General features: G+C 45.0%; 2 protein-coding genes across 7 annotated transcripts in view; both read right to left on the bottom strand.

Moving 5' to 3' along the window:
• Nucleotides 1-10,480, bottom strand: part of nhsa (Nance-Horan syndrome a (congenital cataracts and dental anomalies)) — an 89,990-nt gene extending 79,510 nt beyond the window's left edge. For all 5 annotated transcript variants that reach the window (XM_042057140.1, XM_042057142.1, XM_042057141.1 and 2 more), the window contains exon 1: nucleotides 10,002-10,480. In XM_042057140.1, the coding sequence (XP_041913074.1) occupies nucleotides 10,002-10,281 (280 nt within the window). In that variant the 5' untranslated portion in view covers nucleotides 10,282-10,480. The remainder of the gene's footprint in view (nucleotides 1-10,001) is intronic.
• A 4,580-nt stretch (nucleotides 10,481-15,060) lies between these two features.
• reps2 (RALBP1 associated Eps domain containing 2) overlaps nucleotides 15,061-15,583 on the bottom strand; it is a 35,848-nt gene continuing 35,325 nt past the window's right edge. For both annotated transcript variants that reach the window (XM_042056957.1, XM_042056958.1), the window contains exon 19: nucleotides 15,061-15,583. This exon is cut by the window's right edge and continues 1,139 nt beyond it. The gene's annotated coding sequence lies outside the window, so the exon portion shown is untranslated.

Below are 15,583 nucleotides of genomic sequence, written 5' to 3'. Positions count from 1 at the left end.
GGGGTTATAAAGTTATGAGGTACATAGCTTATAATAACACGTTCTGTTTTAATGCACTAAATCAAAGAGAAGTGTTGGTGGGAGAGGGAGGGCAAAAGATCCAAAGACGCTACTTGAGGAAGGAATGCCTTTGATGGCGCCATTTAAGAGTGCAGGGGGTGAAGTCATAACAATCATTTTTCCTCTCTCTCTCTCTGGAGGAAATTACAAAGGCCGACTCCCCTGACGGCTCAGGCTTATGACAGGGCAGCGCGTGAAATAAGAGTTAAGCTTTAATGCTCCATGCGATGAGGCCCGGGCACAAAGACAAATATCAGGTGACTGGGAAAATGTGATCCTGGAGAAGACATAACCAAAACACTATGATAGATGGTTTCAGGTGTCTGGTGCAATCCACGGGAAGCACGGAGGGCGTCTCAAGAAGATCCCCCCCTTTGAGTGAAAACTTGCCAAAGCAACGCAGACAAGTTGCTGTTTTTTTTCTGCAGGAACTCCTGTCCTTCAACAGCGAATGCTACAATGCATGACTTAAGAATGGCATTCCACAGACAAAATCTGGGGGTTCGTTGGAAGAAAACACGCTATTCTCTACATCTCAAGGTAAAGTTCTGTGCGTGTTTGTAAGTGGTCACGTCCGGCGGTGAATACACAGACCGTGCTCTGGGTGACCCCGACCCATTCAGTAAAATGTCAGCCCTTAAAAGGAGCCTCATTAAGCGGCAGAGCTCTCTTGAGGGGGAGTGAATCACCAGGGCGGGGGGGGGGGGGGGGTCACGGGTCTGTTCACTCTATTGTGGCGTTGGGGTGGCACGACAACCTTAGAAGTAAAACAGGTCAGGGGTGAGAGCTTCGGCACACAAACACACACACATATGCACTGCACTCACTCACGCACACGTAAAGACACGCAAACACATATACTGCTGCTCATCCATATGTGTGAAAATACACACACATAGACAGACATACACATATATACACACACATATACATTCTTTCTCTTTCTCTTTCTCTTTCTCTGTCTCTTTCTCTCTCTCTCTCTCTCACTCACACACACACACACACACACACACACACACACACACACACACACACACACACACACACACACAATACCCATGTCTGTTTACACTTGTTCACTTGTCACCTTCCCCCTTCTCCAAACCACTGCACGGTGGCCTGAATGACTGACCTGGTTTGTGGGTTGAGGGAGAGTTATTTAAGACACGGAGGCCCTGGATGGATTGCTCCCCTTAGGGCCAAAGGCATTCGCTGCTCGCCACCCCACACGTACAAACTTTGTGAAACTAAACAAACAGCTTCTCACCTTAGCAACAACAAACAGGTGTTGAGTTACCACACACAGGAATGTGAGGATCAACAAGAGGCTAGATGTGAGGAAGGATATTACACCTTGAGCTCGCGGGCTAGTCCCATGATAAATAAGCTCTGTAGGATGCCTAAGCAACAATTTGAATCTCCTCATTCTCAAACATACAATAGAAGGGAACTGTTTATTTGGAATAGCAGTGCAACGACAGGGAGATTACGGGGAATTCTAAGAGGCAGCGGGTACAGTAGACTACCCAGGCTGATAGTCGTGTGTAGTCACAGGCTGTGGGTGTTTGTCTCGAGCTTAATTGCAGGAGTAAAAGCTGAGTGAATGGCTAGAGATACTGACACCAGCCTTGGAGGAGTATATGAGAGATTAAACTGCATAGCTGTGCCTGCCACACACACACACACACACACACACACACACACACAGAGACACACACACACACACAGCCTGATTTATGGGCTCTATTCAAAGGCCTGAGCCCATAATGTAGAAGCCGACTGAGAGCGAGAGCTTCTGGTGTGGTTTAAAGGGGTTGTGACCTCCCTGCCCAGTGTGTGGTGTCTGCAACAGCCACCTATTTTCAGCCACCGGCTTCCCACTCTCTCTCTCCTTCTCTCCTCCTGCTTAAGACTAGCCGCCAGTGACCACAGGAATGCTCAGTCTTAATGAGTCACACATGGCCCTCGATGCACCGACGCTTTCAACCACACAGACACGCGCAACTCCCCAGGAAAGCGCTCTCACCTTTCCCGTAAGAGGTTCTCATCCATCCAAACCCTCCCTCCTTAAACACACACTCACTGTAAACATACACACAATTCCTAATAATTCCAGTTCGAGCTTCCGTTTGGGAATCTGATTTTAAAGGAACGGCGTCCCATTGAAGATATAGACTGCGGTTCTGCATTAGCAAGCTTTTCTTTTCTTTTTTTTGTTGAGCATGATTGTTTTGATAGAGCGGTTTGTTGGAAACCACTTCAAACAGAGGCCCAATATGCTGGTAAAAAAGGTTTGGGTTTGAGGGGAACCCACTGAGTTTATGAAGTTAATGGCTGAAGGCAAACGACTGACCTGCCTTCGCAATTACCACTGTGTAAACCAAAGATGTACATTACAGGAGAGGAGAATTGAATAAAAAGAAATACTGTAATAGTTTTACAATGCCTCTTTTAATGACATAATGAAAGCTTGTGCTGTAATAGTTCCTGTTATGGTTGCTAATGCTAATTTAAATGCCAGCATTCCCTTTCACATTCACATCCTCCAAGACAATGCACATGTCTGTGTTCGCTAAAATTCAGGCAAATAAAGCACAATGTGTGTTGCCCGGATTCGCAAAGCATCCTGCTATCAGACGAAGACCTTATTTGATTAGTAAACTGGATGCGCTTGACCTGACAGAACTGGAAGGTATGGCGCAGGGGGGGGGGGGGTTGACACCTGACTTTACCTCACTTACACCAACACTTGAGCATGACAAGCTTAACGGCTCCCATTTGCCCTGCAGACACATGCAGTGGAGTGGAAAGCTGACATACATCACTTCCTGAGGATGCGAATGAAAACACCGGAGATGTCTGCTGTAGCCTCTCTTCATCAACCCGTTGAGGGCTGGGGGGTTAGGACACGCACAAGAGGGGGGGGGGGGGGGGGGGGGCCTTTGATATCACACTATAATTAGCAACAGTGTTTCATCAGCGGCAAGCTGTCCTGACCTGCTGAAATACACGTTTTACAGCCCTGATGTCTGCGAGGGGGGGAAGAGAGACAAAGGGAAGGCTGTTACTCATCCCGGTCACCGGGTGACCATGAAGGAGCTTCCAGCGATGTGATAAATAGGTCTACATACAGTATATTTCAGCATGAGCTGAGCTGAAATGCTTTCTTAATGACTGGACTACTTCATTCAGCAGCACTGAAGTCTGCGTGTGGAGGGATATCTCTCCGTGTTGAAATCCTTGGCAGTGAGTGAGGCGCAGTGAACACGATACTTCCAGCGGAGATGGAACGTCTCCCTCAAAAACAACTACTTTACTTCCGGGCCAGTGGGGCTGGTGTGGATCTGGGCTCAACTGCTACCCTCCTCTCTTCTTCCCCCTCCTCCTCCTCTTCCTCCCTCATCACTTGATACTGAACACAATAGACCACAAAGTCCATCCAGAGATTAGGAATGACTGAGAGACTCCATCTTTTTTTCTCCCTACAGGGCCAGTAGCTGAGAGAGTTGAGCAGACCCACCCAGCCCATCTTCGGCCTTTGTGGCCCACCTGAAGGTTAGAGCTGCCTCTGCCCCAGCCTCAGTCTCAATGTCGGAGCTGGAGAGGGAGTCTGCGCCTCACCTCTGGGCTGTTACTATGCAGACTTTGCAGCAAGCGGCTGCCTTCAGCGCCTGGCTTACTCTCAGCGTTGCATAACAAATACAACGGTGTGGGGAAGGAGATGGGGAAAGGAGAGGGGAGGATGGGAGGGGAGCACCACGATTAGCCCATAAGCCCGGAAAAGCACTACAAACATGGCCAATATCACCCATCCTCACTCATCCAAAGGATACAATAACACATATGAATAATACAAAAATTATACCAAAAAAAACAACCCATCATCAGGAGGCTGACTGCAGTTATGAGTGAACAGGAAGATTGGCTTCCTCTGTTTCCGTCTGTGCTCCTTCCGTGTGTTCTGTTGCGCCTACTACATTAGCGTAAAAATGCGAGTGAGAGCCTGCGAATTTGGGCTTTTAAAATAGAACTGGTGTAATACATTATGCATTTGGAATCTCCAGTTTCACACAAGATAACGGCTGAATAACAGTGCCACTGAATTAATTTGACTTCCTCCATATATTATTCATTGTTTCGGGATGAGGAGGGTGAAAAAGCCCCTGCTTGCATTTGAGGGATTAATATGGCAAACTTACACTTCCAAAAAAGACAGAGTTGCAAAGAAGTCTAAAAGAGCGAATAATAATACAAGTAGATGCAGGTTAGAAAAAACGATACCTTCGGAAACTTTTGAGAGCAAGTAGAAAGAGAAATTAGAGTGTGTCTGGTCCAGTACTGAACCAGATGGTACCCGAAAGGAGAAAGACCCAAAAGGGCCAATGTGGTTGTTGTTCTGAGGTTTCCTGGATCAACATTGATAAAGTTACAGTGTAATGCATAGCATCTGTAAATACTGTAGTGTCATACATGACCTCAGCTATTAGGTATGCCTCTGTGTATGGAGTGAGTCTATGCATGCAAGCCACTGTTGCTTGTTACTACGACTTATGGAATATGTTAGGCACGTGGGAGTTCCATGTCTCGGAAAATGAGTAAGAGTTTTTGAGCCATTTACAAACACAGTCACTGAGGTGCTTAAAGAATCGGTCATCTTGAAGTCAAGTTTTTTTTTTCCCCGAATGTAAATGTCCATAGTATGCTGAGCAAAAACTTAATGGACAATGAGATTCAGATGTGCAATGATCTTCTGTCCTGACCCTCAGCAGACCCTTGTGTCCGCCGGTGGTGATTAGAGGCCCCTCTCTCTAGCACGTGTGGTCGTGAACGCGAGCACCTCAGCTTCCCAAAACCACCTATCCCGCCCATTCCGGAAAAACAATCCCCTGAGCTCAGCTCGTGTTTCCACACCGTTCCATGAGTGAGTCTGGTTTGCCCTTGCGGGACACACCTCCCTCAAGGTGCGCTGTGATTGGACCCTGTGATGGAGAGACACAATCCATCATCGTAATGACTGGACGTGCCGTCATTCCAGAGAAAACGCCAGCATACTGGCAGAGCACACCTTCCTTCCACTTCAGAGCACATCGCATTGAGATGATGGGCTGCACATGATGCCTAGCGTTGTGGACAGAGGACAGCTAAATCAAACAGAGGTATTTCAATAGCTGCAAAACACGAAAACACGAGCGAGCTGACCTTGAACAAACTTCCTCAGTGAGATAAACCATGTTTAATCCCTTTCCGCATATACAAAGTAAAAGAAAAACCCTTCACATATAGCTTATTTGAAATTCTGGTTTTCGGGGAAATAAATCCCATATGCTTTATCAGAGCGTTCAGCCCCCCTGACCTCACGGTGGCACTCGGAGTACGAGTACACAGAAGCCTTGTTCCAAGTGGCCTGGAGTTTCTCTTTACATTTCAAATACTTTGCAGGTCAAACATCCAAGAGTGGCCATACCTGTGGAAAGGGAATCTCTGGAACGCAAACCAATGGCTTTCATGATGGCTTGTTTTACGGTCATGTCCTACGCCTGTCAATCTTGCCCCCCCCCCCCTCCAAAGAAAAGGGATGGGGTGCAGTAGCAACAACTGTGTGTATTGATTGTTTGAAGAGCAGGCAATGCGATCTCTGTGCGGTCCACGTGGCCTGTGTAATTGAAGAGGCGAGGGGATGTAGGAAAGGAGACCAGGGAACACAGACTCAAGGCCATCAGGACCAATAGCATTCAGAGAGGCACACGCGTACAGAACACCGCACGTGCGTCTCTCCGATTGAATCAAAACAGTCAAGACTGCCTCAGACTGGAATGTGGCACGTTGCCAACCATGTGCGCTTGGAGAAAGCAGTCAGAGGTACGCTAAGCTCTTTCATTCGCCTTCATCCCCTCCTCCTCCTCCTCCTACCTATACCACCACCACTACTACTAGTAATACTACCACTACAACAACAACTACTACTACTACTACTACTACTACTACTACTACTACTACTACTACTACTACTATTACTATTACTACTACCACTACCAACACTATTACTCCTCCTCCTCCTACTACTACTACTACCACTACCACCACCACTACTACTAACTACCACTACTACCACACTACTACTACCACTACTACTACTACTACTACTACTACTACTACTACTATTTCTACATCACTCCACAAGGAACTTTAGTAACCTTGGACACCTCTGCCTAAACAAAACACACGTGCTTATCCTGAGGGTACGAGCTAACAAAACAAACTGGAGTGGCCAGGTCCCACATGGTTTCTTTGGACAGTAGTCACAGGCCAATAACTCCAGAGCACTTGAGGAAAGAGGCCAGCCCAAACACAGAGGAGGCTGGACAGACGTTGTGGGGGCCCCACTGTTTTGAGCAAGACCTCTGGGGGGTGATGAGAGATGAGTGTAACTCCCAATGCCTTATATAGCTAGCGTTCCGGGTCAGTCAAGTCAACTTAGAACGCATGTTGATCAACTTGGAGGAACTGTAAATGTCAAAACTGACGAGGTAAGGCTTGTTCAGTACCAAACTGAACTACAGTTCACCTGGGCTGGGAGAAAATAAACATCTTTGTTTCAGTTAAAAGAACTATCTGCTATCCGCTTAACTAATTTTTGTCATGGGGTTTGCCTTAAACCCATGACAATAGGACTCAGAAAGCCACAGTACTACTTCATCTTCCCACAGCAGCCCTTTTCACCATGTAATTACTGGTCCTCGTTTCATGACAGATAACCCCTTGGCCTACACAAAATCACACAGATAGGGCTTCCTAACTATAGGTTATGTAAAATCCAAGACTCCTAGACAACACTGGCGCACTGGGACAATAATGGAAGTTCAAGCGTCTGAAGGGGCCAAGAGACTGAAATCTCTGGGGAGCTCGCTGGTAAATGCAAGGCATGGCACTGATGTTTGCCCCACAGGGCTACTTTTAACTTCAAACACACAACGGCATTCTTTCTTGGTGAGTGCTTGAAGTTGCTATGACCATGGGTTAGTTGAATGCACAGCTAGATGCACAGCTAGTTTTAAGAAATGCCGAATAAGAGACAAAGAGGCAGAAAGAGAGTCTTTACACCCTCTAGGCATCACCCTGCTGTCTCAATGTGGAGGCACGAGAGTTGGTGTTGGCTATACCATCACTTTCTACAGTGTAAAAAGCCATGCACAGCGAAAACCTGGACAGGGAGACCTCATCAAATACAGGGTATGCATGCATGATGCTACTTAATCACAGCCACAGTCTCTGGAACGTTTCAAGACATAACACACACAGACTGGCAGAGTGGCCGTATGCTACAATACCCCTGACTGAATGACTGACAGACTGCTTGCTTAGCTGGCTGGCTCGTGTCTGTACCGTATGAGACCACACAGCTGGAAAATGAGAGAGGTCCTCCCTTCTGGGCCCGTTGCCCAAGGACATGAGAAGAAGGCACGACCATGTTGTAAAGTAAAGAGCACCTTCCCCCACCCCCCAACCTCCCAGTGCAGGGAGTCAGGCCAGCTCCCATTTGCACTAATTCTCATTCAGATTAGAGCCTCTGTTGTCACAAGGTAACTGAGACAGCCACTGATATAAAAAAGGGACAATTAACTAGAATTAAGGGAATGGGGGACTTGCCTGGAACAATACCGAATTCTTCTTTGGATTATCACAACAATAACTCTTTTTTTACAGTGTCAATGACCGAAAGAGTCGGAGGCAGCCAGCAGCTTAGGTCTTTGGCAGGATATCTGAAGTAAGAAAGGGTAACTTCTGAGAGCAGAACAAGGGATAATCTTGGGCTTGTTCAGCTGATTAGGGTCATCTGTTGGTCAACTATGTCTCTCAACCTTGATGTGATAACAACACACCAATTACTTGATGCTAGATAAGACTTCCAGTCCACTCCAGGAGTCCTGGAGATCACCCAGACTTTGAAGGCAGAGGTATCCTACCTGCTGTGGTTTTATACAAATTATGGCATGCAGAGACACAACAGAAGAAAACCAAAGCCACCCAAAGAGTCTACAAGCATCACTCAGCAACAACTTAGGGTCGCTGAGGAGAATTCTCCACACCCTCACTGCCTGCTGTTTAACATTGCAACCTCTGAGCACTAATGCAGGTTTAAAAGCAGTAAAGCACGCTTAGACCTTATAACTTAAACAAAGTTGTACGAAAAGAAAACAGCTTCACAATAAAGCGACTTATAGGCTTTTTTCCCTCTCTTTTCTAACTCTTTCATTGACCCCCTGGGGCATTGTTTAACCTGAACGACCCCTTTAGAAAAGCAAACCAGACACTGGCCCTACAGAGAGGGGCTTCAGCCATGGCATAAGGAGGCTATCTGTAGCCCGGCCCCAGGGGACGTATACCATTAGACGGCTTATAAAAGAAGAAAGTAAGAGGAAGGGAGGCGAGGAAGGAAGGAAGGAAGGCCAAAAGGAACATGCCAAGACGGGCAGAGTGAACACAGTATAGCCCTCTCTCCTATAGAACATCTCTGGCCACTGGGCAGAGTCTTGTAGAGGAAGGACTCGCTCCATGCCTGACATATCGGCATTCTCCAGAGGAGCAGCTTTTGCCACCATGCGAATGTCAGCTCTGTCCACAGCAGACATTCTCCAGCAAAAGGTCCTTCACCTCAGGGTCATTTCTATTTCATCTGTGCAGATCACCCGAGTAAAAACTTAGATATTTATGGGGGACAGAGGGGGGTTGCAGCAGAAAGCCAATGAGTGATGACCCTTGTTTAGGCACACACGCACACACACACACTGGCAGAGAGCAAAAGTGAAAACAGACCTGCCAACACCCAGCCAATGGAGACACGCTGTGCCTTTATCAAGTTTTAAGGACTGGCTACTCCCTCATTCACTTCTACCTCGGAATGTTGAATGAATTTCACCTGACTGAGAAAGTCTGAGAACTTCAGCGGATTCTCAGTCAACTATGACCCCTGTTGGCTTACCTTAACGTCAAACCACAACCAACACCCATTACCATAATATTTTGCATACCTTAAATACTATACCAAATACCATAAACAAGAGTCTAGTAGACTATTAAGGAATAGATTGGTTTGGCATTCAACTACACGTGGAGTTAACTTCGTTTTTAGACGATTACCATGAGAAAGTGCAGCATACTGGTAGATAAATGGACCCTTTTTATATCAGTTTCCCCAGAAATGTTATGAATGAGTCCTTTCCAATTAACATGTTTTCTAGCTTGGGTTATTGGGGAAATCACTTAGTCTATACCAATGATAAACTATGATAAAAAAAAAAATGTGTAATGCATTTTGTGACAAGAAATATTGACCTACAGTGTCCAGGTTACCATTCGCACTCAAAAATATCCCTAGCATTTGTTACACTGATATATCTATAGTAGGTTGGCAATACATTGTGAGTGTATTGAAATGCAATTGAAATGCACTGAAGTGCGCTCCGTTATTAGATGTAAAAATAGGTCGCACCATGTAGGCTGTAATCCACCCAATGACATGTTTAACACTTGGGGCGAATTATGTTTATGTTCACATTGTAGCGCGTTGCATTACTACATAGCTACGACACTGCTACATGTGCTTGAAAGATAGCCTGCCGGGCGCTATTGCTGTTAACCATGCAGACAACACGCCCCTCTTCCAGCGAGTAAAGGGAATAGCTGAGCGGGTCTCTGTGATTCAGCTAGTGCGCACCGTGCTTACTGGCTCTTCTAACTCTCACTTTCTACAGCTGAGGCCACACTTCATGCTCGGATAGCCCCAATAAAAACGACCTAGACTACTACAAGTGTTATAAAGCACGGGTGGATATATTTTTGTCACAACTGAAGGTTTCGTTTTGAATGACAGCGGTGTTGAGTTGTTTTTACTTATTGCGCTGCACATGACTCAAAGAAGTAAGGGTAGGTCTACTACTTACGCACTGCCTCCTGTTTAGGGTCGAGTCCAGTGGTGGTTTGCTGGAGCCTTCCTATTTTACCATGAAGAACCCAAACCCGCTGGTTTGTCGATACGATCTCATTCTCCAGCTCCTGAAACAGGGAGCAGGCGTGCTTGGCCAGGTCGGAAAGCTGTCGCAAGGTCCGTGATAACGCCACATTGTTGATGGTGCACAGGTCCTCGAAAAGCAATCCCTCCTCATTGGGAATCGTATGCCTGCACAATAACTGAGGTTCAACGATCCTTTTGGCAAATGGCATTTTAACATGTGGCTGAAAAGAAATTCCCCCCTTTACAAAAAAAAACGGTTCCCCGAAAACAGTTTAAAACTGCGATGGCCCCCTGTTAGTCCAGATCTTCTAAATTCAGTTGTGGGTCGTCCTCCATCCTTCTTTCACTCTCAACACATACGGTCATACACACACTGTTCCGTGGTAACGCACCAAAATCCTACCCAGCTCCACCGCACATCAGTAGCCTATTGGTGGTGTGTTTCACTGGTTTAAAGTAAAGGTGGCTTTAAAGACAGCGGCAAAACCCGGAATGGAGCACAAGAAGAACGGGGACGCACAGCACATGCGAACAGAGTGCGATCACACAAATAAACATAGAGACAATGCGTTATAATGTGTTCGTGATTTCTAAAAACGGTGATGACGTTTTATTAGGCTACTATACTATAACAAACGGTCATTCAGTCAGTTAGGCGTTGTAATTTTATGACGTTTAAAGAATATGTCATGCTATGATAATATGACACTGTTGGGACGAATGATATATGAATAAACCGAAATAAATAGAATTGGGTGTACAACTCGTCTTTAATGATAATTATTTCAAAAAGCATTTTTGAATTCGCCGGCATTGGGCATTGGGCATCACGTAAGGAGAAGAACTCGCTTGTTGGAGAGCTCAGTGAGTCCAACAACCACCTTATTTCTGGATTATAGAGTTTGAGAGATTCCTGTAGGGACTCGTCATAGGAGCTTCATTCACATTTGCTGACTGCGGCTTTCTCTAAACCCTGGCTGACGAGTGCCAGATTCGGAAGAGGTGACAGCCTCTAAGCCCTTCCTGTGGGTTGGCTAATGTCCGGACTAGAACTGCCAGGTCGGCAAAGCCATATTTTCACAAAAGGACAGTCCCGTCATCACCGAATATCGAGCGTGTTGAGAGTATATGTTTTTTCTTCCCCATTATTCCAGGACAGAATTCCTTGTCCATGTGGTTACGCACTGAAAGCAGTATTTGTAGAAGTACCACAAACGAATGTAACCACAATCTCTTATTAGTAGAGCGTGAAATGAAAGCTGTATGATAGTGTAGGATTCATAGACAAACATCAAAGCATTACAACTTTTAATGGCCCCTCTAGTGGTGAAATGTGTGTTTTATGAAATATCATTAACACTGATCTCACAACATGAACACCTGACAGGTATCACATCATATCTTTGTTTATTTGTTTGTTTTTATTTATCTTTCTCTCTCTATCTTTCTCACCCCTCTCTTTCTCTTTCAGTCTCTGGGAACTTCTACATGCAGCTGTTGTCTTGTAATGAAAGCCACTGACAGATTTAAATATCACTGGATATAGTTAGATGTAATGTTATAGCTCAGCACTAGCAAATAGAAAACCACCTTAATTAACATACCACTATATTATTATTATTATTATTATTATTATTATTATTATTATGTTACTACTACAACTACTACCAATATCTTCAAATAATCTCAAATAATGCACATCAAAATCTTCTGTTCACCACACACAAAGTGTAGGTAGCAGCCTCCTCAGGGAAAGTTTTGAACATACACCAGATAGTAAAGACATGGTATGGGAGGTTTCTATAGAAACAGGATGTTACAGCCACATTACAGGACCCTTTCTAATGCAAGATGAGATGACGGCACTATTGGAGCATGCTGCTCAAACGAGGTGTGACATTGCCATGGCATTTACAGTACTGCTGCTGGGATGTATGGTGAATTAAAAGAATAACACATGCAACAGAAGTATGACATGCTCAAACACAGAGAAGGATACACACACACGCATGCGCGCACACACACACACACACACACACACACGCACACATGGTACATGCACACACACATACACAGACTCAAGAATATACACATACACATACACATGCTGTCAACACAAGCACTTTCAACAGTCTTTTATGGTCTTTGAATCCCCTCACATCTCTCTTTCCAGGACCAATAAAAGTGGTTTAAAAAATCACAGGTCAGGCTAAACTGAAACTAGAGAAAGAGGAGGACAAGGAAGAGAGGAGAGGGAAGCTGTTTCTATGGTTTCGTGATAACCCCTTTTATGACCTCTGGGTGGACATCAGCACATGTGTCCACCCTCTCTCCTATGTGTGTGTCACATGTAAGGAGTCAGTGGAGAGAAAGAGACAGAGAGAGACAGAGATGGATAGAGAGAAAGTGAGAAAGAGAGAGACACACAGATAGAGATATGGGAAAGGGACAAAGCGAGAGACCGGCCATCAACTCTCCAGTGGAGTGCACTGATAGTGCCTGACAGCTGATAGGAGACTTCAGGCTTTTAGAGGGAGACCGTGGACACTGCTGCTGGACTGAGGCCATGCTAATTGCTGCCCCTGCTCACCAAAAACTTGGATGTATGTGGCCAGCACATGCTTTAAAGCAACACCAAAGCACTTTTCCTCTGTTGCACGCACGCTATTTGTTTATCCAGCACCGGCTTTGGAAATAACGATGTCCACAGACAAGGTAGAGTATGTTGCATGGTTTTATGAAAGTATCATGTGTTGCGACATCAGAAGCAAGTCAAATTTGTAGTTTCTTATGTCTCATTCCATCGAACTACAGATCCGCTACCCGATCTGGCAAACTTGCATAGTGTGGTTATAGCTGATAGTGGACCGCAAAGCGAATGCAGAAGTGCACCCTGTTACGAGTTGATGAACCTCTGAAATGATTTTGGAAACATTTTAAGGTACAAAATAATCTTTGGTGTTGCTTTAAGACAGCGTTAGCCATCGGGCTTCCCTCACGCTGGCTATTTCTGGGCGAGCGCTGAGTGAGGAGGGTCGGGGAATGCAACCACCAGCCGAGTGACCTCTGACCCTCGTTGGTGGAGGCTTTGTGTCCCAGCTGCCCCATGTGTTTTGAGTGTGTGTGTGTGTGTGTGTGTATGTGTGTATGTGCGTGTGTGAGCATGTGAGAGAACACGTGTGGATGTGTGTATGGGGTAGGGGTGGGGGGCGGCAGTGAGCATTAAAAGGCTGATGGGGTTGGCGTGGGGATGGGTGAGTGGAGACAGGGCTGCCAGTTGAAGAATGTGTGGTTGCTGGTCAGGGGGTTCAAGCAAGCATGACAAGAATCTCCCGTGAAAAATTCCGCCGACCCCTCTAAACTTTACACTCAATGAATGGCTTTCCCATAGCTATTTTCTTCGAACACACACATAAATGCTTGCACACACACACACACACACACAGACACATACACATTCCTTTTTATTTTTAAGTGGGTCTGTATGAAGAAAACAGGCTGAAAGCTGAGCTAAGGAGAACAAAAATACGACCAGAAGAGGAAGGAAGAGACTGGCAAACACGTATCCTCAGTGCGCATCCTAGATTTGAGGCGGTGAGATGGGAACTAAGGCAAACGATACTCATTTTCTTTAAGAGGACTTAGTGAGAAAAGAGGCCTATCTCCAAGAGATACGACTGAACTGAGATTGAACTCAAGCAGTAGCTGTTTATGGGACTGGTATCCTGGCAGAAAAGGGGAGACAACCCACATGCACGTGACCTAAATCCTCATCCATACGCTTTGTGCGCATTGATGTTTGTATGTGTGTGTGTGTTTTTTTTTTTTCAGGGGTGGAGAAGTGGGGGGATGGGCATCCAACTGCTATGGGAGTTATTAAAAATGAATCACTAAGTCTTCTGTGGGGCTGGAGGGGGTTTTGTGGGATGGGGTGGGGTTGGTGTGTGTGTGTGTGTGTGTGTGTGTGTGTGTGTGTGTGTGTGTGTGTGTGTGTGTGGTGGGGGCTAAGTCAGTGAGTGCAGCTTGACGGAGGATTGTGACGTATATGGTGTGACGCCACTCTTTGATCTTGAATCTAAAAAGCTAAGATTGAGCTATTATAAGAAACCAGCGATGCAGTCACCTAGAGGTCCCATTAAATCCATGAAGCTCTTTTATGCTTATTGTTCCCACTTGCTCTCCCACGGTCTCTCATCCTCTGCAGTCGTTCCTTCATCGCTTTCTCCACCTCTTCTTTCCCCTCCAGTGAGATGAATCCTACTGGATAACCACATAGCCAAATCCACTGCCAAATTTGTTTCATATATCTAGGAGCTGCTCTATGACATCTAGTAGCAGAGTGCTATTCAATATGATGAGTGGCACCCATTAAAATCAATAGCGCTCTGCTTCATTGCAAAATTCAATTGCATTCAACCTTTCCTCAGTTTAGTGTTTACCGTCAGCATATGGGGAAAGTGCAGGTTGAGGCCTGACTATTGTTTTGCACCTCTTCGCTCATTGCTTGTGCTGTTGTTTTACGCACAGCATGCGCTCCAAAGCAAACATCCTTCGCCACATGGAAGCAATCAAGTGTGAGCGATTTTTCACAAATAGATGCGTCATTGTAAGAGGTGCGAGAGAAAGCACAGCTCCGGGTCTCGATGACCTAATGACGGATCTTCCACAATCTCATGAGGTGACATTTGTGTATATACAAGGATATGGGAAGGGTACATTGTAAAACTCTTGTGATCTCTTCCGAACATTTTACAGTGATCACATAGCCTGTGCCAATAAAATAGCAATTGCACGGCCAACTTTTTTTTTTTTTTTTAAACATCTAGTTTCCTGTGCTGCTGAGAAACAGTGTGGTCTTTCCTCGCCAAGGACATTGAGCAAGAGTGTAAAAGGTTAGGTTTACTTAGACTAGAGACGTGTATTGTTAAAATAACCAAAACGTCTTTACCTATCTGAGGTTGATCAGAAAGCATTTTAGAAAACAAATATGTCTTCACAAACTATTTTATTGAGCCACATTCTGGAGACATGGTCAGGTTCTGTTTCAGTATGTACACATGAGATGTATCAAAAAATAAGGCCAAAATGCAAGCTTGGCCAATAGCATCATTTTGCATAGAAAACAAATCAAGCACATACAGGCATTACTTTATAGAAAAAAATACATTTCTTTCAAACATTCTTTTTGTTTTCTTTTTGTATTGGGTATTTTTTTCTTGTCAAATCAAATTAAATTAAATCATTGCCCTTTAATCAAGACCATCAGGTTGTTAGCGTAATTACACTAGCTTTCACTTAATGAATGTTGTCAAAGAACACAACAACATGAACAATGACAACAACAACAACAACATCTACAAAATAAATAAACAACATGAACAATGAAGAAATAATTGGGAAGTAAAAAATGTGGGAATAATGAATCAAAACAAGACTGCCTTGCAGAATTAAACATATTGAATCATTCATTGTCTATTACTTTCATGTCTTACTTGTGCTTATGTATACTTA

The sequence above is a fragment of the Alosa sapidissima genome, chromosome 12 (genome assembly GCF_018492685.1).
Source record: "Alosa sapidissima isolate fAloSap1 chromosome 12, fAloSap1.pri, whole genome shotgun sequence".
NCBI classification, from domain to species: domain Eukaryota; kingdom Metazoa; phylum Chordata; class Actinopteri; order Clupeiformes; family Clupeidae; genus Alosa; species Alosa sapidissima.
Note: the sequence above shows the minus strand (reverse complement) of the source record. Positions and strands in the feature narration are given on the sequence as shown.